The sequence below is a fragment of the Silurus meridionalis genome, chromosome 12 (assembly GCF_014805685.1).
Source record: "Silurus meridionalis isolate SWU-2019-XX chromosome 12, ASM1480568v1, whole genome shotgun sequence".
Lineage (NCBI taxonomy): Eukaryota > Metazoa > Chordata > Actinopteri > Siluriformes > Siluridae > Silurus > Silurus meridionalis.
This window is the reverse complement of record NC_060895.1, coordinates 7,446,013-7,473,992: the sequence shown is the minus strand read 5'-3', so window position 1 is coordinate 7,473,992 and position 27,980 is coordinate 7,446,013. Positions and strand designations below refer to the sequence as shown.

Below are 27,980 nucleotides of genomic sequence, written 5' to 3'. Positions count from 1 at the left end.
GAGAAAAAAATGCATTGGCGGGTGAGACGTGGTTGCGAGGAACATCAGGTGCCAGTGCTTTTCGTTCAGACCTACACAAGCTTGCTTTGCACACTCTCTTGCCTGATGGTGGTTTGGACCAGGCTACTATTCTATAAATAGACAACAGGCCGAATGAATGAGAAGAAAGCCTCCTGGGAGGCGTAGTGCAGTGCTCTTCCTGGTGTTGTTCGCGCAGGCATCCAGTGAAGTAAGCTTTAGTCATTTTACAGTCAGCTGGTGTATATGTGTGTACAGTTCGTGTGTGTGTGTGTGTGTGTGTGTGTGTGTGTTGCACACATTCTACTAAAGTTAAAAAGCACACTGGCAGCTTAAAAGGTGTTTACAGCAATACTGGATGAATCATGCAGCAACTAAGAATTCATGGGATTTCACCCGTTTTCAGTGGCACACAAGTCACTGTTAAGTATAACTTTTCGCTTGGCGAGAGACAGAGCACAGAATATTAATGGTCACTACATAGAAGATCATTGCTTACTCATTTATCTGTCCTTTTGTTCTAAGAAGTATGAGTCACTATTTTTGAGATTTCAATTATCTCTTTTTCAACACCCACAAATCACTGCATATAAATGAACTGGAGTTTTTGTCTGCAATTAATATTGATGGGACGGCATGGTGTCACAGCAGGTACTTTATCCTTGCTGCCTCACAGCTCTGAGGTCCCGGTTCAATCCTGTACTCCGGTTACTACTCCCCATGTCTTCATGTCCTCTGGGTTTATCAGTTCCTCCCCTATACAAATGTGTGAAATGCCATGCAATAGGCTAGCTTCTCATCCAGGATGTATTTCCACCTCACACCCAGTGTTTGCCGGGTATGGTGGATCCACAATGACCCTCAACTGATAAATGAATGAATTCATTCATATATCATTCATTAATATTGACCTTACTCTGGTAGATCCTGAAGGGCTTTAAAAAGGAGACTTCACATAGGGGAGAGATTTTCATATTATTTATAGTATAAATTTGTTTTTAATGAAACAGGCACAGTTCTATAAGCACTGCCTAAGAAAGGTTAAAAACCTATTGCTGTATAAGCATCATTAGATGCCTTGCTCCCATTAAAGCTGGCTCTGCACTTCTGTATGCTAGCCAGAGGTTTTCTTACAAATATGGAAACAGTCCCAAGTGTCCTCTGGCTAATTGTATTACTCTGTAAAAGGCAAAGGTTAGGTTTAAATTTGGATATTTTTTTTTAGCAAAGTTATTGACAAATGTTTAATGTCCATGTATTCAATGTTGTCAAGCTAACCATAGACAGTGAAGATGTATTCAATGTCTATGGTTTTCCTGTTTTGGTACTGGAGCTAAGTTGCTAAACATTAAGGTAAGCTTATGGCTAACAGCTTAACATGCTGAAATCTGCTCACACTTTCCCTGAAAGAACTTTGGTGGTAGAATTTGAAAATGTGTGTAAAATTTGTTATTACATAGCAGCATTAATCAGAGTTAATAAATATACAAATAACTTTAGGGTGGCACAGTGATGCAGCAGTTAGTATTGTTTGACCCTGTATAGACATGAGTAAAAAGCTCATTTTTGTATTTATCAGGAACTAAATAACCATTGTGTGGTCCTCACCAGATTCTATTAATGAACAAATAACATCTAACAAAAAAATACAGAAGATTTTAAGATGTCAAATGTCATTAAAAAAATCCCAAAATAAATTAAAAAGTACAATTAAAGAGAAATCATTAAAAGAGTAATTAATAGCCAGCTACTACTAATAAAATACACAAGATTAGTTAATCATAAACACGCCCATCTTTATAAATGCAGACTTTTGTCATTTTGGTTTTCTGAGCATTCATGTCTGTGTCTACATCGTGCGAATAAAAAAGGATATCAGACATGACATGAAGCAGTTGTTGCTGAACATGAATCTATATAGGGTTATAAGGCCATTTTCACACAATTTGAAAGCACAATCAGAAAAAGATTGAAGAATGAAAGGGTGGCTTAAAAAAACCTTCACACTGAAAAAGCATGGCATAGGTTTGCAAAATTGCATCGGAATACCCACAAAAGTTCTGGAGCATATCTTTTTTACTGATAAGACCAGTATGATTTTTGGACATCATGCATAGTTCCACGGTTGGAGAAAACACAGTGTATTACCAAACACCTCCGAGACAGGATTGCATTAAGACGGATCTGGGAAAGGGTACAGAAAAAATTTCTGCAGCATTGAAGGTCCGATGAGCACAGTGGCCTCAATCATCCATAATGGAAGAAGTTTGGAACCACTAGGAAGGCCTTAGTCAGGGAGGTGACCAAGAACCCGATGGTCAATTTGAAAGAGCTCCAGTGTTTCTCTGTGGAGAAAGGGGAACCTTTCAGAAGAACAACCATCTCTGCAGCACTCGACTAATCAGGCCTTTATGGTAAAGTGGCCACTCCTTAGTAAAAGGCACATAAGTCAACCTGGTGTTTGCCAGAAGAGAGACCTGAAGGCCTCTCAGACCATGAGAAACAAAGACTGAACTCTTTGGCCCGAATGCAAAGCGTCATGTCTGGAGTAAAAACGGCACCGCTCATCACTTGGCCAATACCATCTCTACAGTGAAGCATGCTGGTGGCAGCATCATGTTATCAGGTTGTTTTTCAGTGGCAGGGCCTGGGAGACTGGTCAGGATTGAGGGAAAGGTGAATGCAGCAATGTGCAGAAACATCTTGATGAAAACCTGCACCAGAGTGATCTGGACCTCAGACCGGGGCAACAGTTCATCTTTCATCAGGACAACAACCCTAAGCACACAGCCAAGATAACAAAATTGGGGCTACGGGAAGACTTAGCACCCAGACTTGAACCTGATTGAACATCTCTAGAGATATGAAAATGGCTGTGCACTGACTCTCACCATTCAACCTAATGGAGCTTGAGAGGTTCTGCAAAGAAGAATGAGAGAAACTGCCCAAAAATAGGTGTGTCAAGCTTGTAGCATCAAACTCAAAAAGAGTTATCTGTAATTGGTGCTAAAGGTGCATCCACTAAGTATTGGGCAAAGGCTGTGAATATTTGTACATGTGTACATGCACATTCCTTTTTTGTTTTTTAATACATTTGCGAAGATTTCAAACACATTTCTTGCATTTTGTCATTATGGGGTATTGTTTGTAGAATTTTAAGAAAAATAATGAATTTAATACATTTTGGAATAAGGCTGTAATATTACATGTGAAAAAAGTGAAGCGAGGTAAATACATTCAGGACACACTGTACCAATGCCTGTATACTTATACCTGTATATATATATATTATTTGTATCCAATGCACACTTTTTTAATCGCTGCATCACATCATTACCTTTTATGCTGATGCACCGATGCAAATCCTAATATATTACACACACTGCATATCATATCTTCAGTGACAGGTTTGAGGAATTTGCTTGCAAAAATCTAAGTTAAGGTACTTTGTCTGCCAACGGAAGGCCCACATTTTTTTAATCAAGGAAACTAATCCCCTGATTCACAACAGTGACAGAGAAACATGAGGGATTGGTACATCCTAAATTGAGCCAGCTGTAATAACACCCAACTGCTATTAAAGACATTGCTTTAGGCTAATGGACAAACATTACACCTTGCCACTGCAAAACATTTCTGCTATACCCCACATACAGGACTGTAAACAAAAACAAAATTTCAGGGTGATCTACTTGCAGAACTGTGGCCCACTGCATATTTATCTAGTATAATAACAAATGCAACTGCCTTTACCTGTCAGTGAACCAGTGGCAGACAGACAGGAAGGCATCCTAATCAAGACACGGATCCACAAAGTCCTTTAGTTTTCTGGGAACAATCATCTGCCAGAAATGAAGTGGGACACTGACATTTAAGTAGGTACAAATTTTCTCAAGGGCTGCTTACCCAGTTCTCCTGAGCTGTTATTGAGTCCTCTGTCCCCAATTCCATCACGGTCTGGTTTGGCTCTGCCACCAAGCAAAACAAACTACCCCCAATAGTTGAAACCACAGAACATCAGCACATACCTGTGCACTCTTCAAGACTTGTACTCTGCTTGAGACAGTAACCAAGTAGATAAAATGATCATCGCCCCCTCACCGACAGGCGCTACAATATCTGTGTGGCAAAAAAACAGTCACAAATACAGTGCTTGATAATGATTTTTTTATTTAATTTTTTACATACAGGACAATATCTGTCATTTTGAATTCACATTAAATTGTATCATGCTGTAGAGCTTTCCTTAAATATTTAATTTAATTATAATTTGTTCAGGCATATTGGCAAATAAAAGTGATTCTAGCTATGATAATAGCATAAAAGTTATTAATAATAATAGAAGTAAAAATGCTAATGAATTATGAATAATAATTATTTAAGAATTGTAATTAAATTTTTTATATCAATGGACTTTTATCAATAGACATTCCCTCAAAGCAGATTGACAGAGATAAAGCAATTGTAAAGTTGTATAAAAGAGTGTATACATTTGGTACCTATAAGTTTGTTCATTACAAGTTTGTGGCAAGGACAAAAACTCCCTGAGACAGCATGAGGATAATCCTGATCTGGGTGCCACCAAATGTCCATTCATTACAGTTCCATCATTGTTGAGGTGTGCTGTTCGGTGATCGGTGCTTTTATGCAAAACTGTCCATGCAAACTGTGGTCCTGAGCCATTATAGCAGACTGTTAATATTAATTACAATACAAATCCATCCTCAAGGTTCTTGAGGTGCTTGGTAACTTCACTGGTCTTTAGGCTATTGAGTTGCCACTATCCCCAGTTACATTCCTTTTTATAATTTAAAATGCTAATTCATTATTATTATTATTAGTAGTAGTAATAATAATAATAATAATAATACATTTATTTTGGTTTGTCCTGGTTCTCCTTGTAAGGCATATCTTTTATCTCTGGAAGCACGGCATCTTGAGCCTTGAATGGAAGTTTGTGGACGAATATTCTAAGCTGCTTGACCGGTCAAGAAGCAGTCAAGACAGCTGTTAGTATCTAAATGCATAATAGACTATAGATTTCCAAAACTACCATGGATCAAAAAGAGACACAAACAATGAAAATGCAATAGATATAAGAAAAATCTAGAAAACTATAATTCAGAATTGGGAGGCAGTGCAGACGGCAAAGCTTCACAAATTCAAGCCAATGCAGACAAGTCAATCAATAAAAATCAGACAAGGGCATGACGATGTGAAGAAAAAAAAAACCTGCATGCTATAATCATTGCCATTATGTTTACCATACCACCCATGCGCTGCTCAAAGTTTATGATTGCATAACAACATGACCTAGATAGGGATGAGTGTGTAATGATTTAGCATGCAATTTACCATGCTACCATTCTTCATAGAACAGCATTTGCATTGTAGCCCTGATGCAAAACTAAGAAAAACAATTTTTATCCGACCAGACAAAATCTTACATTTGGATATAAATGCTTTTATACCAAGTTGTAAAATCTTAATCTGTAAAAATAATCCTTTTAGAGGATTAACTGCTAAAAGCGTAACACCATTTGTTTTGTTTTTTTTAAACATTTATTATGGAATTTTATTCAGCATCCCAGTCAGTATTTATACACAGATCACCAATTTCCCAGTAGTGTAAGGAGTTTTACATATCTTAGTATCCGCAGTAGGCACTCTGTTAATAGGGAATAGATTTGAGAAAGGTATTTTATCAGGGAGCCCAGGGGTAATGATTACATTCCATTAAATGGGATTATGGGACAATTATATAAAATAGATTAATCCCATTGCTCCAATAGCCCGTTTTCTGATTCGGTCACCTTGGGTACAGAAATACAGATCAGGCACACCAGTCTTATGTGGTGACCAACATTTAATTACGTTAAACGTTCTTAAAAGTATGTGTAAAGAATAAAAAGATATGTAAAGAAAAAATGTGAATTAAAGATTAAATAAAACTGACAATAAAAAGAAAAAGAATAAAGATAAATATAGTCAATCATGCTTAACAAATCCATTTGGTGTGATTTGCTTTTGTTGCTGTATATTCTGGGCAGGAACACTTTTATGTAGTTTTATTTAAAAGAGAAAACGTTTCATGTAAATGGTACATTTTTCCAGGCATCTTGGACAACCTGCTACAAGGCTGCTTCTTCTACAGCCTTTGGCTGTCACACTTGCTTCTGTTTCTACAGATAAAACCAAACAGCCTCCATGCTAAATTACTTTCTATGCCATATTAACAGTGTACAATTCTGGATACCATTTAATTTGATATCTTTTTCTGGCACACCATTAAAGAAGCAGAACTTTGAAGATGATTTTTCTAAAAAAAAAAAAAAACAATATATATATTTAGTATATGTATATATGAATATATGTATGTATGTATGTGTGTGTGTGTGTGTGTGTGTGTGTGTGTGTGTGTGTGTGTGTGTATATATATATATATATATATATATATATATATATATATATATATATATATATATATATATATATATATATATATGTTTAGTTGATTCTTTATTCCAGAAGATAAAGAAGGGAACTAGTGAAAAGAAAATATATATATGCCAGTATATGCATGTGTGTTGTCTGTTTTTTCATTGTTATGGACCCGTTGTAATTGTAAGTTGGGATTCGTGCCAATCTTGGTCGTTTAATTTAATAGTGAAATTTCAATAATAAAGTTATTTTCCGTATTGGATCTTTTGAAGCAAAGATATCAGCAGTGGGATTTATTGCTTTTTCATAAAAGCCCTAAAAAGGCTCAATGGCTTCCAGAGACACAGTCAGACAGGTTTAATCGATGTTGCATCAACAATTGTGGTGATGTAGCATGTAGCGGTGGTGCCTCACAGCTCCACGTTTCATGGTTCGATCCTGAGCTCTGGTTACAATCAGTGTCTGAGTTTTACATGTTCGTACAGTATCGATGTGGGTTCCCTCTGGGTTTCTCTTGCACATCCCAAGTGAAATTTGATTGATCACTTCAAATTGCCTTGTTCAGGTAGGTGTGTGGGGGTGTGCATGTGTGCATATGATACCCTGCAGTGGATGGTAAAACCATAAAATTGATATAAAAACAGATTTCAATTTAGAGATAAGTAACGCAAGTAAATCACCTACTTCTCAAAGTCACAGGAGAAATATAGATTTTTGAACACGGAGTAATGATGCCCTTGATGAACAAGACAAACAGAGGAGCTGGTGTGTGTGTGTGTGCATATTTATATCTTGATGGTGACCAAATGTTTTACGAGGATAAGCATATCTACATTCCCCACAAGGTCAAACTGTTTTCATACAAAAACGTCAGATTTTTTGAAAAGAGCCAAAAAGCTTTCCTTTTACTGAGGATCAGGTTAATGTTACATGTGGGTAGGCGGCACATTAATTAGCTGCATCAACAGTTTTGTTCTATAGAAGCAACTCTCAAGTATATTAAAACAAATATGTGTTTGTGTGTGTCTGTTGTATAGATGCTCCTTTTCCCTGGGCAGCCTCCCTCTCAGGCTGGACGCTACTCTGTGTCCATGAGCGGAGAGCTAATCATCACTGCTGTCCACAGGGAAGATTCTGGGTACTACATGTGCCAAGCCATCAGTGTGGCAGGCAGTACAGTTTCCAAAGCCTTCTTGAAAGTAGTTAATGGTAAGTACTGAAACTAAAAACTGATGCAGATATTTTGACCACTCTAATAGACAATATATATACAGTACAGACCAAAAGTTTGGGGACACCTTTTTATTCAAAGAGTTTTCTTTATTTTGATGACTATGAAAATTGTAGATTCACACTGAAGGCATCAAAACTATGAATTAACACGTGGAATTATATACATAACAAAAAAGTGTGAAACAACTGAAAAATGTCATATTCTAGGTTCTTCAATGTAGCCACCTTTTGCTTTGATTACTGCTTTGCACACTCTTGGCATTCTCTTGATGAGCTTCAAGAGGTAGTCACCTGAAATGGTCTTCCAACAGTCTTGAAGGAGTTCCCCGAGAGATGCTTGGCATTTGTTGGCCCTTTGCCTTCACTCTGCGGTCCAGCTCACCCTAAACCATCTTGATTGGGTTCAGGTCCGGTGACTGTGGAGGCCGGGTCATCTGGCGCAGCACCCCATCACTCTCCTTCTTGGTCAAATAGCCCTTGATGACTCTACAATTTTCATAGTCATGAAAATAAAGAAAACTCTTTGAATGAGAAGGTGTGTCCAAACTTTTGGTCTGTAATATATATATATATATAGTATATTCTCACAGAACAATATGGTCAGATTTGAGTTTGTTTTTCAGCTTTAAATCCAAATGTAGATGCAAACACTAATAAATACTGCCTATTGAACAGTATGTACAAATTTCAGAATTTTGCATATTGAAAGTTTAATTGACTGTAAACATTACAGTCAATTACATTCCATTCCACATTAGGTTCACACTTATACACAAATAATACTTATCCAAAAGTATTTGAACACCGGACCATTATATCCGTATGTGGGTCTTCCCCAAACGGTTTGCTACAACGGTGGAAGCACGCGATTACCCAGAATGTCTGCACTGTAATGTCTGACTGGTATAATTCTGCAATTTTTTTTTCACTGTAACTCAGAGTTACAGATCTGTTCTAGCATGACAGTGCCTTGTGCATGCAACATGGATTGCTTATACAGTGTGAAAGTATAAGTTTGTGATGAATTGGAATCCGTGTACCAGGCCTTCTTACCCAGCAATCAGTGCTCAAACTCAGTAATCCTTTTTTTTGGCTAAATGGGTAAATCCCCCTTGCTATGCTCGAATATGTAGTCATGAGCACATACTGTATAAGTATGATGGTCAAGTGAAAGGTAAAAAAAGGTGAAAGGAATGTTACTTTATACTTGTCACATGTTCTTCACAGCACAGTGAAATTATGATTTTGTTTGTGAATGTGTGTATATATATATATATATATATATATATTATCAAATATATTAGCATTAGATACAGCACCCCTAGACCAAAGAGAGTTAAGGGCCTTGCTGAAGGGCCTCAGGAGTGACTGCTTGGTAATACTGGGGCTTGAACCCCTGACCTTCCTAATCCAGAGCCTTAACCTTTTATCACTGCAAATTGCCAGACACTGTACTCTAAATACTTCATTAGGCTTTCCTGAACCACAAATCGGAAGAGGGTTTGCTTTACGGTTTTCACTCCAAGATGTAGTCACTGCACCACCAAATCACTTTTTAATGTCAAATCAACGGACATTCCTACATCAGTCAACAATAGTCGGTGTCAAAACATTGTCTCTTGCTTTTTTTGCTGCTAGTAGCTATATATCTGAACATAGCATGAGGATGTATACTGTAGATATGGTGCTTTGGAAACTTTGAAATATAATATACATCAAAAAAGGCTTCATCAGCATTCAAATGAGTTCCAGTCTTTGTTCTTGCTCTAACATTATTATCTGATGCAAGACAAAGGTAACATTTTTAAATGACAGTAAAAAATAAAAATAAAAATAAAAGAACGCAACAACACTGCTCTATTTATTTTGCAGGGCCCTCAGACCTTGTTCCCCCAATCATCCACCAAGGTCCAGGTAACCAGACGCTGGCACGAGGCTCCAGTACCAAGCTCCATTGCCATGTAATGGGTGTCCCACTTCCAAGCATCAGATGGGAAAAGGATGGGCAGAGACTTTCAGCAGACAGCGTCCACATCAGTCTGATTGAAAACGGCACTTTGCACATCAGCAGCCTGCAGGTATTTGACAGACAGTTAAAGACAAAACATAGATTGCTGGCTTCCATTAGTCGGTTGGAAATTGACAGCAATCAAATCGAGTGTAAAGTTTAAAAAATACAATAAAATAAAACACCCAGGTAAAAGACGCCGCTCTAAACATGAACGTTACTACACTGATTCGCTGTTATGGAACGTAAAGCAGATCACTTGCCAGCAATTGTACATTAAAGGCAGTGAAATAGAAGTCAGATTTGACCAAATACATCAGTACTGTTATTATAAAATCTTTAGAGATTCAGCTAGTATTGTAACAAAAACCATCTAACAACTACCATTGTGTGCCAAATGCATCAATATAAGGATGTAGCTTAGAATTTGTCCTTAAAAACTCAAATCTTAAGAGAGAGATAGGGTTAGGGTAGGATAGGATAGGAATTGAAGGAATTGCTAATATGAAAGACAGGATTGATCCCAGGTTTGATTTTGTGACTGTGGATGAGTTTTATGAATATTGCAAGAATTGAAGTATCAGCTTAAAAGTAGTTTATACTAATTGTACACTGTATTGTATACTGTATACTTTAAAACACCCTGCTATACTATATATGGTGTATGAATACTTATACCTTTTTGATAATTGAATGCTTCTGTGAGAATGTAGTCTACTTCCCTGAATAACGGCACAATCAGGACAACATCCTCGCCTCAACACCCGAGAACTTTATCTTGTTCATCTTTAAATATTTAAAGGGTGTATTTTCAAGATAGTGCATGCACACAAACAGGGCATGGTCTCGTATTATAATTGTCATATTTTTTCATGAATATCAGCACCGGTGGAAATGGGACTTGCAACAGAGCAAAGTTTGAATAAAAAAGTATTTATAAGGTATGGTTGGTTTAGCATGGCATCCAATCAACTCAGTTCATTTCCTCCCCAAAAATCGTTTAGTTTCTGTGCAGTATTTATCACCATGCTCAGATATCATATTCAGTATATCAATATTCAGAATATCTTTCATGCTCGTTTTCTTGCCTTCTGTTTTTCCACTGAGTCAGAGTCACTTGATGTTGTCTTGCAACTAGCGGAGGTAGATAGATGGAAAAGATTCGTTCATTTTTATCGCTCCTACTCCTACGCGAGTACACCGTGCCAGGATAAAAAAAAATAAAATGACAGAAAATAGCACAAACACTCCTAATTGAAATGTGGCTTGGTTGTAGCTGACTTTCAGTAACATTTTTCTTCATATTTACAGCGATATTCGTAAGATACATTTGTAAAGGAATTGAATAAAACATAAGATATGATGCGAGTTTCTCTCATTTGCGAATAGAGCTTGGTCACAAACTTTACTTTGGGAAACCTGAGCATCAGGTTAATTAAGAAATCGAAGATATTGAACAAAGCGAATGCAGAAAGTCTGTGATAAATATATTTAAATATAACTCTACAAATACAACATTCAGGCTATATTCAACAGTCTCTGCTTCCAAACTGAACAGTATCTGAACCATATTTAATTGTTTATTTAAAAACACCAATTCAGACTGGTGTATTTATCAATGGAACTGATTGCTCATGAGTCACTACACACTTATGCGTAATAATTATGTCTGATCACACTGCAAGCAAACACATGTTGTGTAAATGGTTGTAATATGAGTGTAAATAGATTAGTCTGGACTAATTGCTTTTTAATACTTTTACAGCCTCCAAAATTGCAATACATTCTTGGATTTGTTAAGCATAACAATGCAAATTTAAAAGGCTTATATAATATAATAATTATTATTGTTTGTATTTCTAGCACATCTCCAAATTGAAATCAGTTCTGATAGCAACTAATAAGCAATTTTCAGGTGAAAATCAGTGTTACGTGTGATGAGTCACTGGTGAGCTTTTAGTGAGACTATGACTCACTCATACCATTCATTAATTGTATACATTTAGTCATTGTTTGTTTTCTAATTAAGGAGCTAAATAGTTATACAAAAATATAGCATGTTTATTTAGGACAAATCTTTCCATTCTTTTAGCAGGTAGGTATACAATGAATATGAAGAAATAGTGGCATTCTGATTTGTGCAGTTGCTAAGTTTTCTGCATTGCAAAGCAAATTCAAAATGCAATTTTAATAAAGGTTAGTGCAGAATTGTGCAGTGCACAATTTATTTTTCTTTTACCAATTTATCTGTGCCAAAATAAAAACAGTACAATGATGATTTTAGTATTTGGACTGGTACAAAAAAGTGCCCATTAACTTGACTGCATTAGAATTGCTGTCATCGCCATTCTCTCTTTATGACAGGACTATTCTAGACCTGCAGGTTGTTTCTTGATATGATTTTGATACCCAAATTGATATTTGATTGTATTCGACCACTGCTAGTATATGATTTAATCCAAGCTGATAAAATAATCTGTAGAAATGCGATTTGACCAACATTGTTTAGGATCAAGGGTAGGCTTACTGTTAATTTGTCAAAAAAAGATTGATTGTTTCACATCTATGTCATAGAATCAGACTGCTGGGAAATTTCCTAAACTACATTGTTTTACACACTACATTATTTTAGAAAAGCATTTTTACACCTCATCAGTTTATTCACTTTTTCCATTTCTGACTATTGCACCAATTCATTGTAGCGATTATCTTTTAAATCTGTTCAATGAGCCAAATCTTTGGAACGTTACACTTAGTTGCAAGTCTTGGAATAAATGCTAAAAGGTTTATGAATTGCTCCTAGACTGAGAATGTTTGGAGCCTTTTATTTAATCTGTAGTATTTTTTGTAACAATAACCTCAATCACTAACTTTTACCTTTATATATTTAACACTTATGTAGAATCAGCTTTCATCAATACTGTGCACACAAAGTATTCAAGGATCTGAAAAAATACTTTTAGAACTTTTACTTCAACCTTTGTATTACTTGTTTTCCATTTCACATCAAACTGTTGTACATGTCTCAGTTCCATACAGTTGCTTCAGGCAAAATCCTATTAAGCAAACACAGTTGTATTAGTAATTAATGAGCTCATTTAGAAATCTACATAGTGGCTTTGACACAGCACCATTTTTTTTTATTATTTCTTGTCTTTTCTTACCTGCTGTTTGCAGCATTGAACAGAGTGAATTGGCTATAGTAATTAATTCCAACCGTATGTGATTTATAGTCCTGGGAATTCTAATTAGAAACTGTCAGGTGAAGAAATACTTTAAGCTTTGTCCCTGCAATAGGGTTCAGTCACAGTGGTAAGCTGTGTAAAAGAGCCTTCTTCATGCCCAATACATCAGCGGAGTGAAGCAAATCTGTCACGCTGTGATAGTGTTGAACACGGTAGATTCATTAACCTATCAAGGGTTTAGATAGTATAAAGAGATATTTACAAAAGTAAAATGTTTCATTTACATTACTCTGTAAAGCTGGATTATATCCGAACGCAGTAAGCAGCACAGAACAAGCAACTCTCATTTTCCAGGAGGTCTTTCATATGACCTTTTGCAAGCCTAATTTGTCGTCACTGATACCTGCTGAATTAATTTTTTATACAAAATCCAATATTACATCAACTTGATGCAAGATAAATAGCAGATACTAGAAACGGTATACCATATATTGATACACCAGCCATTTTTTAAAACACCTGCTTATTCATGCATTTATCCAATCTTGAGGCAGTAGCATGCAGATACAGATCAAGAGTTCTGATTTCTGTGACTTGGCTTGGTTAGGCCATGGTTGTTAGTTCAACTCTTGAGAAAAAGAAAAAACATCCAAACAGCAGCAGTAAGTCATTGTCACTGTGCAGATAGTCACAGTTTTGCAAGCAGAAGTGCCTTGCTAATGGAAGAGGTGAATAGCGTACCAAAGAAAATAGCCGGTGAACAATTGGTTCAAGCTGTCTGTAACCCAAATACCCAGCTTTTGCATCCGTGGTGAGCGGAAACACATATTCCCAGTGGATCAGAAGGTTTTTTTCGAAATCTGATTTCTTTTTTTATTTGAAGCTCTTTGTATTAGCTTTATTTTGATGTGTTGCATTCATGTCAGATTGGCTGATTAGATAACTGCATGAATGATCCTTATAAAGTGGCCAGTGAGTGCATAACCAGGGTGTATGTGTCGATATAGATTGGCATCACTTCCCCATCACATGGATCAATGAAGTGGTTATGCTGTTTCAAAAGCTGCCTGTAGATGATTTAAAGTGGCCTGTATGGCCTGATTTCCTGCTGTTCGACAAAGTCATGTACTCATGCTGAAATGTTTTGTCAGTAACTTGGGTGACCTCTAATTCTAAGCAAACAGGCTGTGTCCGCCCAAATGTCCCATTTGATCTGCTCCATTTGGATACAGAGTGCTGCTTGCAATTATCTCTGCCTGCTTTCATCCATAAAGTGAGATTATTTGGCCTTGACTGTTGCTAGGAGACCGACTCAGGGATGTACACTTGTGTAGCCTCCAGTTCGGCAGGAGAGACAAGGTGGAGTGGCACCGTCACCGTAAGAGGTGAGACAACAAAGAATTATTCACAATGATAATTTTTTTTATTATGTGTCCTAGCACATGCCTTTTGAAATGTTATCCATGCTTTTAGGGTGCATGCTGAAAACAAGTGGAAGGTAATAATGTAAAATGATACATATTAAAAATATAAAAGAAAGAAAGTCCACTGAGAGAGAAGGGGCATGTCAAGTGAAGGATGAAAGCAGGTAAAAAAAAAAATAATTATATATATATATATATATATATATATATATATATATATATATATATATATATATATATATAAGTCATTTAAGCATGCCCATGGTAATTATGTAAAATTATGCACTTGGATGGGTTTGAATTTCCTGGATCTTTGGGGCATACAAACATAAGGTTGAGTTCAATGAGCCATGTGTGTGTGTGTGTTTGTATCTTGGTAGTTTGGCCCAAACAAGGATAGGAATTTGACAGCTTTGACCTTATGGGTACATTTTGCTGGCCCTCATGAGGACAGATTTATTACGAAAATAAATAAAACTGCAGCTTTATTTAAAAAGAGCTAAAAGGTCAGATTTAGTTGCCTTTATAATTATGTCACTTGAAGGTCCTTACAAGAATAGTGAAACAAAGCATGCCTGCATTACAGATACAGCGACATCGTCCCTGGTCCGGCTCTCTCAGGCCCTGCAGCTGCCCGGTCCGCCTTTGAAACCGGCCGTGACGGACGTGAGCCAGAGCAGCGTCACGCTGACGTGGCAGCCCAACCAGCACGAAGGAGGCGCTGCTGTCACCTCCTACATTATCGAGGCTTTCAGGTAAACCTGCTAAGATCTATTCTGGTACTTTCGCACAACTTCGCACCTTCTGTGTGTATTGTCTGTCTGCGAGCGTAATGAGTAGTGTGACGTTGCGACTGTGAATCACAAATGTTTAAATGTTGTGGAAATTTTTTTTTTTCGCCTGTTCAGTTCAAGCTCTAACAGTCTGTAAAACTCACAGCACATCTGACAGAAAGTGTTTAGTGTCTGTAAATCAATTCCCAGGTTCATATTAATGCACTTGTTCTAATACATTATCGTTCTGTAGTAGAGTAACAGCTCATTCACAGGGACTTGTATGGCAGATGCTATACTTAATCTAAGCTTAATAAATTGCTTCAAAATGTGTTAATATTGAGCAAACAAAAACATACATGTAATGTTGATAAGAGGGAAGCGTTCTGTAAACATTTATTTAACATGTTAGATGTCTCAGACGTCTGTGTTTTTTTCCACCATGGCAGAGTCTTCAGGACAGAAGGCTTTTTGTTTCCATCTTCCAGGGCTTTTTTAATTCAAGAGGAAAAGAAAACTTGTTGCACTATTTATAGCTATTACATAAGTGATAACAGGAAGTTACTTACTTTGTGGATTTGAAATGTAACTATACATTTTTAGACAGCATGTGTCTGTGAAGAATCGCAGTCATCTAGGTGCGATTATCAGTAAGTTAGGTCATGTTAAGGACTTCTATATGGACTTCTGTATGGTTAGATCGAAACGTTTCACTTCTCATCTGAGCAGCTTCTTTAGTATAAGGGAAGGCAAGATTCCACAAAAATTGTATGATCCAGGTTCAATGATCCTCACCTCCCCGGATAGCCTCGTTAAGGGACAAGGGAGAGGTAAGTGTGGGGAGGAAGGTGTCAGGATGTAACGACCCAACAGAAGGAGAGTAACGGGAGAGAGTATAGAAATACAGTATAGGGGGTTTTGATCAGTTAGGTGTTGGGTTTGGCAATTTCTTGGTAGAAGTCTTGATATTCTTGGGGATGGATGAAGTGCAGTGTGTTTTTGCTGATCAATTAATAGTTACAGCATGATAGTTGCAGCATCAAGTTGGGTCACATCACGACACTTCATTGATTATTTTTCTATAAAAGCATGTCCCATAGTGTTTTATACTTAACATCAAATGTTAACTCAACATGACTCCTTGCAGAAATGCCTAAAGAGGTTTTTTCTTTTTAAATCAGTCACATTTATTGTACAATACAATGTGCTTCAGCCCAGCTTAGTGCCAAGATTAGTGTGCGCCCAAGAGAACACAGTAATGGTTTGGTTAAAATAAGCTTCTTAACCGGTCTCAGGGGGGTCATGGCAGTGCACAATGCTGTGTTTTCCTTGATTTAGCACACCTGACTCAGCTGAATGGAAAAATTTCCAAGCACCTCATTGGCATGAATTTGTTCTCTTTATTTTCTGTCTGTTTTCTACAATTGAGTTGTATATAAGCACATCAAGATATCGTTACTCAATTCATATAATTAACTTTAGCACCAAGTGTTGCGACACTGGTAATCAAACTCATTATTACATGCAAATCGGCTTTCAGTTACAAACACAATGCAAGAGGGCTAACCCCATCCATCACAAGTCATTGTGCTAGCTTGTTCAGTTGCTCTTTCACAATGGTTGCGTATTGTCGAAAAGGTCTCATTAGGGTGATGGCTGTTGGAGAAACTCTATTCAGGGGCTGTCATGCTGATGGAGGCTCTGGCTAAACTGGAGAGGCTTGGCTATTCTGTTGCATAATCTCTTTAAAGGCCATACTCTTTTGGTAAGTTCAGGTCTAAAAGATATTTTAAAAGGATATTTATGTTCTCGGTAAGGTTTTGATTTGGATGATGTATTAAAGGTAATATTAAAGTCATTTTAGTGCTGAGAATAACCGTAGGAGTAAAAATGGCTTCGAATTTACCACTATTGTTAAAACTAGTTACAGATTTCAAAACAAGATGAATATTTGAAGATGTATGTTTTGGTTGGATTTGCTAGAAAATCCACAGATATGGTCTGGGGCAAGAGTACATTTATGGTGGGGTTTTAGCAAGGTTGGGAACAGAGGTCAAGTCATTATTTAGTTTTTCTTTGACACCTTATTAAGGCTGTGCTCTGATTTATAGCGTGGCCTTCTCACACTTGTATTTTGCACAAACTTTGCACATACACTGCTGTCCTCAGTGGCACTCAGTGTGGTACAAAGACTCGCCACAAGTGTGTCCTTCATTCTCTTGTGGAAGTGTGTGTATAGATTCTTTCAGCGACCGTTCAGTATAGAGTTTGAGAGTTTTGAAACAGCAGCACTTTCAGTATGATTTGCCGGTCGAGGCTGGCTTGTTGCAGTTTTGATTGGGTGCAAGCCAAATCTTTTCATGTTTTTTCAAGGGAGAAAGTGAATGCTCTGGCCTGGTGTAGGTAAAGTGGTTCAAAAGGGACTTCATTAAAAACCTGCCAACTTACTGCCACAGAGACTTCTTTGTGCATTTTTTTTTTTTTGTCTAAATTTGTGCACTTGTTATCACATTCAGAAACACTTTTTCAGTCCAGAAGCAAGGGCTAGACACGTTTCACACCTAAAGTGCAACTTCACAAGTCTTATACAATTTCTTATAAGCAGTTTCATATGATTGCACATTAACATAAATGTTACCAAAAAAGAATACTATGAAAATCTTGTATTTTTTCCTCAAAATTGTAGCTAACTCTCTGTTATCAGTATTAAGGGTGTGGTGTAGTTTTTCTGACACATAAAGCCAGGCAATGTATATTTCCAAACTGCTTTTCATGCTGCACAAGGCAATGTAACATTGTTGGACAAAAGTGCTTTCTACCCTCTTTCACATACATGGTCTTACAGACACCCTTGTCGAATAAAATTAGTTGTGCTCTCTGGTTCTCTGAGAGAGTAATGTTTTCTCCTCTGTCAGTCTTCAGGGCCAGCAAGGCCTTCTGTGCTGGCCTAAACACTATCAAAAGCACTGACCTACATTTTCAACCTAAATTCTAATATTTGTTTCATGAAATTGTATTCATTTATTCCCAACAGTCTATTTCTCTTAATTTCGTAGTGTTTCTCTTGACTGCACTGCTTCCAGTACGTGTATGTGAATGTTAGATTTCAATCAGATTTCAGCCTTTGTGTGCTGCCATTTTATTCTAATCTGCCCAGGGCTTTCTAACTCAGTAGCCTGTTTTTTTTTTACCTTGGACTATATTAGCAATGGGTCTGTTTCTTTAACCAATCTGATTTCAAATTTCCCTCACAGGGCCAGCTAGCTGGCCAAGAATAGCGTCAGCATTTTTCCGTCCTCTGATTCGTTGGTCAGAGCGAAACTGTTACAACCAAGTTCGACTAGCAAAACACGTCAGTAGCACTCTGCACACATTAATACATCTGAGTTAGACTTTTTTACACCCATAATGGCTGACCAGAGAAAGAGAAATTGATTTGGTCTCAGACATACTTAAAAATACATTTTTTAAGCAGACTTTTCCAGAAAAGCTAGACATTGTGAGAAGAGGTCGGCCAACCCCGAAACTACTGTAACTAGGTTGTCTTAGGCCAGGAAAGGGTTTATGCCACTTTCATACCACTGCCTACTGGTACCACTGGCTTACAGCCTTTGTGGATCGGTGCAAATTATATGAGTAAGCATTATGACTATGCATCTCTGGTGAATAGGTTGTATTTTATTTGTGTAATTTTTTGTTTTTCTTATGTTATTAGACAAATATTGATTTTGAACGGCTTCAGATGATGTAGGTGGCACTGTTGTGGTTGTAGTGTAGAGGTTTGGAGTTGTCCTAACTGGGTTTCTTGCTTTAGTAAAAATGGTATTCACCCTCCATACGCAAAATGCCTTTCTCTGTAATGCCACGCATTGTTATATTGCGTTTTTGTATAGTATTTATGGTTTCTATAATTGCAACATGATAGTGGTGGTATTAAGAGGTGGATTAAGTTGGGTAAGTCCCCACTGAAGGCCCAGGTACCAAATTAATGGCCCGTCACTGGTAAATAGGCAAGAATTTCTTAAAATCACTTAGGCATTTATATACTTTCCGTCTGTCATGTAATGAGGCAAAGGTGAAACGCAAATGTCTAAAAAAAACTTTAATCAACGATAACACACAAACACATGGAAATAAAGCTATACAATAACGAGAAACATAACCTGATTGTGAAACAAGGACAGTAGCGAAAACCATAAAAGACAACTAAAGACAAAAAAGTGCAATGAACCTGACTAAATACTTTTGCCAATTACTGTGAATTTGAATCAGATGCCCAAATGAAAAATAAGTTATCTGATTAAATGTTGACATAGCCACCAAGGGTGTTAGGCTAATCTGTGTAGCATTTATCACTGGCATGTGATAAGGCAGAGCATGTTGGTTGGATTTGTCAAATGACCAATTTGAAAGAAAAAGTCTTTCAATATCTCAGCAACATGTTTCAAGGAGTCCACTTTTGCCTCTATCTATAAAACATGTGAATTCTATTTTTCTTGCTGTTGGAGTAGATTATTTAGTTACATTTCTCAATCATAGGGTTTTAAGTCTCCCATGATATGTAAGGATTTTTTCAAAAACAGATGTGGCAGAGATGGCTTTCTGCAAAGAAACTCAATTTCAATCATTGAACAACATGTTTTTGCTTGCAGTATGATGGGGGATAATTAGTATGCTATGTAATGACCCATGAGAATTCCGTTCCACTAATTTAGTGTGATTTTCACATTATTGTGTTTTGGAATTAAACTGCTGTTATTTATATTAAATAGTCCATATACTGTTTTTTTTTTTTCATTGCTAACACGGACTGCTAAATCTTTAGTGAATCTTAGATGTTATAGTGATCAGTGAACTTCTTATTTGCTAAGTGTGTTGATACAAACTCAGTCTTATTTTAAATTGTTGCCACTCTGTTCCTCATACCAAAAAATACAATGATCTTTTTTGTACATGCATTATAGTCATGAAATCCAATGTTTTTTTGCCATGAGAATAAAAAAATGGGCATTCATAAACATTTAAAATGCAACAACATATAAACGATATTGACAAAAGTATTTGGACATCCAAATACGTTGCTCACGCTCTGAATCACGAAATAAATCCGACCAATGGCAAGTCGGGACGTCACCACCAGGGCGGCATCACGAACCAGGAAGCTAGAAAATGCGCAAGCAATAGAGCGACACTAGCTTCTGAAAAAAAAAAATGCGCCGCAGTGATGCAGGGAATATGGCATGTTGTTACAGCATCTCGTTCCCTCAGGGAACTAGGGTTAAATATGTCATTTAGAGACGTTCCCTGGGGGAACGAGATCTGCGTCACAAAGCTTTGGGGATGAGTGGCTCTGGTGTTGAGGTCAAAAAACCTGAAAAAGGTCAGTGGGGTGGACCAGCCTGCAGCGTTGTAGATGTCCTGGAGAGATACTCCAACGAACCAGGCAGTAGAGGCCACCATACTATGGTAGAATGAGCACTGACTTTGAAAGGAGTGGCTCATAAGGACTCATTAAATGAGGAAGTGGCATCCACTATCCACCTGCTGAGAGTCTGCTTATTGGCAGGAAAACCTTCCTATGAGGGCCATAGCAGCATAACAGCTGCTCCGACTTTTTCCACTGACTCATCCTGTGGAGAAACACAGTCGATTTTGCTTCTCTTGGTTGGGGGCTAGGAAAGGAGGAGGGCAGAATGCCTGGTACATACCCAGGTTTAGGGTAGAGAAAGGCACTGGACATGCCAGGGGTAAACTCCAGGATAGATGGGGCCACGGAAAGAGCCAGGTCCCCGACCCTCTTCAGAGAGAATATTATCTCTATATGATCCAGTATCTGCCCCGTGGGCGGGGTACAATAAGCCGCTATAGCATACACGTAAACCTTCAGGGTTGACTGAGCCAACCCTGTGGCAAACTGTTCCTGCAAGAATTCCAGAACTAAACCGAACCGGGCAATTAACTGAGTCTAACTGGTGGTGCTTACACCACATGGTGAACAGGTGCCATCTAGCGGCCTACGACCTCCTTGTAGCGGAAGATCTGTAATGGAGGATGGTCTCCACTACCTCAACAGAGAGACCAGCAGCTAGAAACTGTGCCCCCCTCAGGGGCTACAGCCATAGCTTCCATAACCAGGGTTCCCCCTGCCAAAGAGAGGAGATCCCTCCTGGGAGGGATTTTCTAAGGAGGTCCCTTGAGGAGGGACACCAGGTCTGTTAACCATGGTCTGCCCGGCCAATGAGGTGCCACCAGAAGGAGACGGACTCTCTCTAGAACTCTTAGGAGCTCTCAGGATAGAGGAAAAGGTGTACAAGCATAGCCTTGGCCACGTCTGCACCATGGCGTCCAGCCATAGTGGGGCTGGTTGAGAGAGAGAGAACCAGAAGGGACAGTGCGAAGTCTCCTGAGTCGCACACAGACCCACCTGGGCTCTGAAAACCTTTGCCATATCTGTTCCACCACCTCGGGGTGAAGCCTCCATTCTCCGGGCCTCGGCCCTGCCTAGAAAAGGGGGACTGCTCTAAGACATCAATGTGTTGTCCTTACAGACAAGCACATGGTGATACCTCAGGTCTAGGAGGAAGTGTTTCAAGCCAGAAACACAGCCATCATCTCCAGGCATGCCTGAAAGGTGTAACTCGCTCCACCGACCTTGGGCGGTGTGGCCACTCATGACTGCTCCCCACTCCATGAGAAATGCGTCCATCATTAGCATTACGCGATGACAAGGAGGTCCCAGGATGGCTTGCCGTGAGACCTTGACAGTACGGAGTGGACTGCCCTTTTGGGAGAACCCTCTGTCTCTGAACCACCACTGGAGGGGTATATAGAGGAGGCCAAGTGAGATAACATTGGACGCTGCCGCCATGAGACCCAGCAGCACCTGGAACTGCTTCACAGTGAGTGACTGGCCTTCTCTTACTCTTCTGACTGCTGTGAGGATAGCTTTGATCCGGGCAGGAGACAGTTGTGCCCGCATCACGGTCGAGTCCCACACTGCACCCAAGAAGGTGGTTTTCTGTACTGGAGAAAGCACACTCTTCTTTGCATTAACTCTTAACCCTAGCTCCTTTATGCAGGCGAAAACAACATCTTGATGCCGGACCGCCTGATGCTCTGATCGAGCTATGTGAAGGTGCGGGGTGAGAGTGCTAGGACGAAAGGGAGAACCCGGTATTAGTAATCTTCGCCCCCGAAAGCAAACCTCAGGAACCTCCTGGAAGCGGGAAGGATGGCTATGTGGTTAAGTAGGCGTCCCTTAGATCTATTGTGACAAACCAAGTCCAAGGACTTGATCTGAGACACGACCTATTTGAGGGTGAGCATCCTGAACCTGAGCCTCATGAGTGAGCGGTTCAAGAAGCGCAGCTCTATAATCGGCCGCAATCCCCCATCCTTCTTCGGAACAAAAAAAGTACTGGCTGTAGGGCCTGACTCTCTGACTAAGCAAGAAACCACCTTGATGGTCCTTTTTCCTTAGGAGAGCGTGCACTTCCCATTCCAGGACCAGAGCCTGCACAGGTCCCACCAAAATGGGACACACCCCATTAAAACAGGGGAGGGGGGCCTGTACTGAATCAGGGAAGCCCTTCCCTACCATGCGCAGGACCCACTGAGACATGTCCAGCAGCCAGGCTGCCAGGAAGTCTCTACAGGAAGAACATGGTGGTGCTGAGAAGGTATGGGCATCCTGTAATGAGGTGTACACTGCCCTCCTTGATGTAGGGCGCCCTTGGGCCCTCTCGGCGGTTCTGAGTGGGAATGCTCCATTTTTGGGCTATGCAACTCGCAGCCTAACCCGCTGCCACGTAAGCCTTGCCTACTAGGACCGAAGTGCTCTCAATGGTTTAGTAGGCAGTACTGGGGCCTTAGCGATGTTGCTTTACTGGGGGAGAGATAGCTAGCTAGTGTCTCTTGCACCTTAGCATCACCCCATAGCCGCACTCCTTGAACCCCGGCATGGAGGCAGTGTCACGGGGCGCAGGAAACGCTCATCCAGATCACTGGGTGATCTAGCTTGGACTCGGCCCACGTCGCTACCTCCAGGAGCTCCTTATACAGCATGGGCTGTGAGGAGTCTGTTTGCTCACTAGCCTCCAAAGTTTTTTTCTCCTCAGAGTAAAAAATATGGAGCACCGTGCTCGCGCCAGGAGAAGAAAGCACCAAGGGCCTGCTTCCCAGCGGGGAACAAACGTCAAACAGACCAGGCAGGAGAGGCCAGAGTGGACTCATTTGTCTCCATGTCTTCTGTTAGATCTGCGAGCCCCATGACTTCCGGTCCCACTTTACCTTGGTGAGGAGCCGTGAGGGAGAGGGCTCTCCTCGGAGAGCGCTCTCCAGGAGCGCATAGCCACATGGCTAAAATGCTAACAGTTGACTCCCTGAAGAGCCGAATGAGAATGCTCCTAAGCTAAGCAAACAACACATCAGCTGTGTGCACAAAAATTCCATGTCAGTGCCCCTGTGCACAAAGCGAGCTTCATGAAGAAATGGTTTACATTGGTTGTAGTGGATTTTGAGTCACCAGTTATTAAGCTTTGATCTCAAGCCTATTTAGCTTTGGGATGAATTGGAATGCTGACTGCACCCCAGGTCTCCTCACCCTACAGTACATCCGTACCTGACTTTACTAACCACAATACAAAATCTAGTAAAACATCTTCCCAGAAGAATAGCAGTCTGGGGACTAAATGTAGTATGGTATGTTCAAAAAACACATATGGTCAAGTGTTTAGAAACATTTGTCCATATAGTGAATTTTGATTACTTGATTGATAATTTTTTTTGTTTTGTTTTTTTGCAGCCAGTCAGTGGGAAGCACGTGGCAAACCGTTGCAGATCAGGTGAAGCAAGAGAAGCACACAGTATCTGGTCTCTTCCCCAACACTGTGTACCTTTTCATTGTGCGTGCAGTAAACTCATATGGCCTAAGTGACCCAAGCCCGATCTCAGAGCCTGTCAGAACACAAGGTAAGTGTGAATGAATGCGGGAACTGGACATTTACTGCATTTTTTATATACGGCAGAGTTCAAAGCCCTATTTACACTTTCCATTAACAGTCATAATCAAGACAGATATAAATACATCTGACACCCGTTGCAACCAGAATATGATTGGCTTAGCAAGACCGATTTCATTGACATTGCACTGGGATTGGATGCCATGCATTATCATTATTTTTGAATCAAAAGTATAAAAACATTTCGGTATAACTGCTAATAAAAGTATACTTAATATGTGTATTTGGCACCCTCTACATCATATCACATATCATATTTATTTAAATTAAAGTTTATTGTCAGTTACATTTTGAAAAGCGCTTTTAAAGATGGTAATTTCTTGCAAAGATCAGGTTGTTCAGGGAGCCAGTTGAACAAACCCAGTGTAAAAAAAGATGTCTAAACCTTGCTAGCTAAGTGTGATTTCCTCACACATTGAATGACAGGCTTGATCAAGCTGTCACAGATGCATCACATAGCAAAACAGGCATAATCCTAATTAATTCAGTTTGTAATCAGATCCTGATGAAAAGTATATGAGAACGAGAGAAAGAGAGACACATAGATTAATATAGTGTATATGAAAGACCTCATTATTTGCAGTAGGGATTCATAGAGAACAATACAATACATGGAAGATACAGTATGAAGCAACTATCAATACAATTCACCCCATTACGATGCAGTGTGACCCCATTTTGATTTGATTCAACACAATGTAATTTAAAGCAATATAATGCAATATAAAAAAAAAAAAATGCAATTGTATAAGCAGTATGGTACAGATACTGTGCTTTTATTTCTTTAGTTTGTCTTTCAGACAGACAGCAAATCATGAATTTTCTTTTTTCTGACTTATAATGGAAGGCCCTTTCACAAGCAGGCCTTTGTGAGTGCAAAAAAAAAGAAAAAGATTAAATAATCCAGCCTTTTTTTTTCGTGTTTCATCTCCAGGAGGATGCAGCTCTACCTCTGCCATGTTAATCTATATCCTATGTGACTTTCACGACATGCCTCGGTCTCCATAGTGTCGTGACAACTACAGTAGCAGCAGTGGTTCTGAGGGAATGCGCTTGAGAAACAGTTTAGCGAGGAGAAATCATTCTACATATAAAATATTGTTTACCTTATAAATAATAAAAGTATAGCGCGCATCTAAGAATTATATAGAAATGAATACCGTATTTTTCGGACTATAAGCCGCTACTTTTTTCCCACGTTTTGAACCCCACGGCTTAAACGACGAAGCGGCTAATTTATTAATTTTCCCGGTTTCCCAAACTTCAAGCCAAAAAACTGAACCCCATAACATTAGACCAACGAAATTTCCGAACGGAAACGAAAAAAACGCACCTCACCTGTGTTCTGAGCTGCACGGCATCGGGAGAAAAAACTTCCATCGGTTGATTTTTAAACGCACGACGATGCCAAAAGTTAAACTCCTGAGAGAAATTGTTGTGAAAGGAAGGAGGAAGACAGTGAACAATGACAATGAGTCTGGGTGAAGGGAGAGCTCGCTAACTCCAGTTACAACAGAAATCATATAAGCACAGACAGGTTTCCAAAACTTGTGCTTTTTTTTTCTTGGCAACAGCGTTACGGGTTAGTCAAAGAAACTTAGAAATCAGCTTCAGAAAATAATAAACACATAATCCTCGGTCTCCAAATATGCAGTAATAGCGGAAAAATGCGGCAGCATGCTATTCCCAAAATACCGCTATGCTCCTTAAGGAAGCGCAACGTATTTCACCCGTACACCGCGTGTAACGTGTCTTTCGTTAAAGCCTGTGTAAAGTACATTAGTGTAGACATTAGACATTAGTGTAGACATGGGTGCGCTTTATAGTCCGAAAATTACGGTAGTTTTTTCAATGCAAATGCAAACTTGTATCCGATGCACATGCACGTTAACTTTTAAGAAGTGTGCAGGATTTTCTAAGCTTGCAACATGTTTTTTAAGCATGTTCCATACATGTGGTATAAAGGAAAGACAACATCTGTAGAATTTATATACTTGTAAATGATGTGGGTTTGTGATTTTATTCCATCGATTGTATAATAACAATATAAGACAGGACAATATAAAAACTGTAATGTTAAGGAACACTGTATGATCTTGATACTGCATAATTGAAGGATATATCATGTTATTTTGTAACTCTTGCAGTACACCAAAACTGTTGTATGTCATGATTCTGGAGTTTGTAGATCAGGGATTGTGAGGGTCAAATTAGGAGCTGTTGACCACTGGCCAGGTTTTGTCAAGTACAAACTCTGCCTTCCGGGCACAAAATGATGAGTAAAAAAATAATGGTGAAATATTTTTTTTTTTTTAATAAAGTAAAAACAATTCACTGAGGTGCGCAGGTCATCACTGCTTTAGGCTATTTAGGAAAGATTTTTTCCAATGCACCTTGGAAGTCAAGGATAGCAGACAGAAGTGCAAATCTTTCAAGACTTTTTGTAAGAATATATGCATTATGTACAAGTATGTGTTGTCTTCTTGGTGAGCCTACTGTGCAGCAAAATATAATTCTATATCAATAAATTGCTCTTAGTGTTTCCAAACAATCAAATCGTTTTTTTTCCCATTTTTATCAGCGAAGAAAAGGTGTAATCAAGTTTACACGTTTGTGTGTGTGTTTCAGATGGCAGTCCCGGCAGTGCACCAATCGATCACAGGCGTGTGCAGGCAGATTTAGCTGAGGTCACGGTGTATCTGCATCCTCCAGAGATCCTGACTCCCACCAGCATACAGATCACATGGACTGTAAGAACAGCAGCTTTATCATCTGAATAGCACATTTCTTTTCAGCTTAGCAAACTTTACATACACATAGAGTGTTTTGTTATTTCAGGTTGAGCGTGAGCCTTACTACATTCAGGGTTACAGACTGCTGTACAGGCTGTCGGGCGGTGCCTGGCTGGTTCAGGACATAAAGGCAGCGTCCAAACACTCAGCAGTGTTATCAGAGCTGCGCAGAGGCAGCGAGTACGAGCTCAAATTGAGGCCCTACTTCAAAGAGTTCCAGGGCTCTGACAGTGAGCTAGTTGTGTTTTGCACCCCAAAGGAGGGTAAGCTTTTTTTCATATTAACTAATTCCTTTTCTGGTTTTATTCAGCATGTACCAGATAGCCTCCAGGTAGAAACACTGTTTTCTGCACCTACAATGTACCGGTTCCTGTATTAACCATGCTGCCAACTCCAGTTATCTGACCCAACCTCATTTCTTGACAAAGAAATCTTGTTGGGAAGTTTTTTTAGGCCAGAGGTATCAAAACAAGCTCTGAACATTTAGTCTGACGCTAAGTCTCAATATGAGTTTAACTCAATATGGGTTTTGTAATGAACTGTTTGGGGCAAAAGGAGAATGGAACAAACAAAAGTAAAAAACAAACAAACTAAAAACCATGGACTTTTTTAGCGTTAGCTTGGCTCATTGCCTCGAATAAACATGAAAAGCTTTGTTACAATAGCAAAAATTTAATTAAAGAGCATTTTATGTCTTACCTTTATTTATAATATATGAATCTTTCAGTCCTCTGCTCTATTAAGCAGATTATTATTTTTTATTATTATTATATTGCTGATAACTGAGATGAACTGAAATTTAAGACATATTGAAAACTATAGCATCATTTTGACAGTTGTGTTGCTATAGAATTGAAATAGGTGAAGTGAGTCAATGGGACATTCAGTGCTATCCTGAACAATTACAGAGATAAACTCAGAGCTTCTTCATTTTCCACTTTCTTAGCATTAAGTGGCCCCCCTCAAGCTGTCAGTGTGGTTCAGTTGGACAATAGCTCGACAGTGCAAGTGTCCTGGGAGCCACCTTTTGCTGATATCCAGGATGAACCAGTTTTGGAGTACAGGGTAAGAGCCCTTGTCTGCTTT

General features: G+C 39.0%; 1 protein-coding gene across 2 annotated transcripts in view; it reads left to right on the top strand.

Annotated features, from left to right (window-relative positions):
• LOC124394864 (roundabout homolog 2-like) overlaps positions 1–27,980 on the top strand; it is a 91,286-nt gene that overhangs the window by 50,970 nt on the left and 12,336 nt on the right. For both annotated transcript variants that reach the window (XM_046863346.1, XM_046863347.1), the window contains exons 8-15: positions 7,497–7,668; positions 9,565–9,770; positions 14,189–14,270; positions 14,896–15,064; positions 23,886–24,052; positions 26,731–26,852; positions 26,941–27,157; positions 27,841–27,959. In XM_046863346.1, the coding sequence (XP_046719302.1) occupies positions 7,497–7,668; positions 9,565–9,770; positions 14,189–14,270; positions 14,896–15,064; positions 23,886–24,052; positions 26,731–26,852; positions 26,941–27,157; positions 27,841–27,959 (1,254 nt within the window). The remainder of the gene's footprint in view (positions 1–7,496; positions 7,669–9,564; positions 9,771–14,188; positions 14,271–14,895; positions 15,065–23,885; positions 24,053–26,730; positions 26,853–26,940; positions 27,158–27,840; positions 27,960–27,980) is intronic.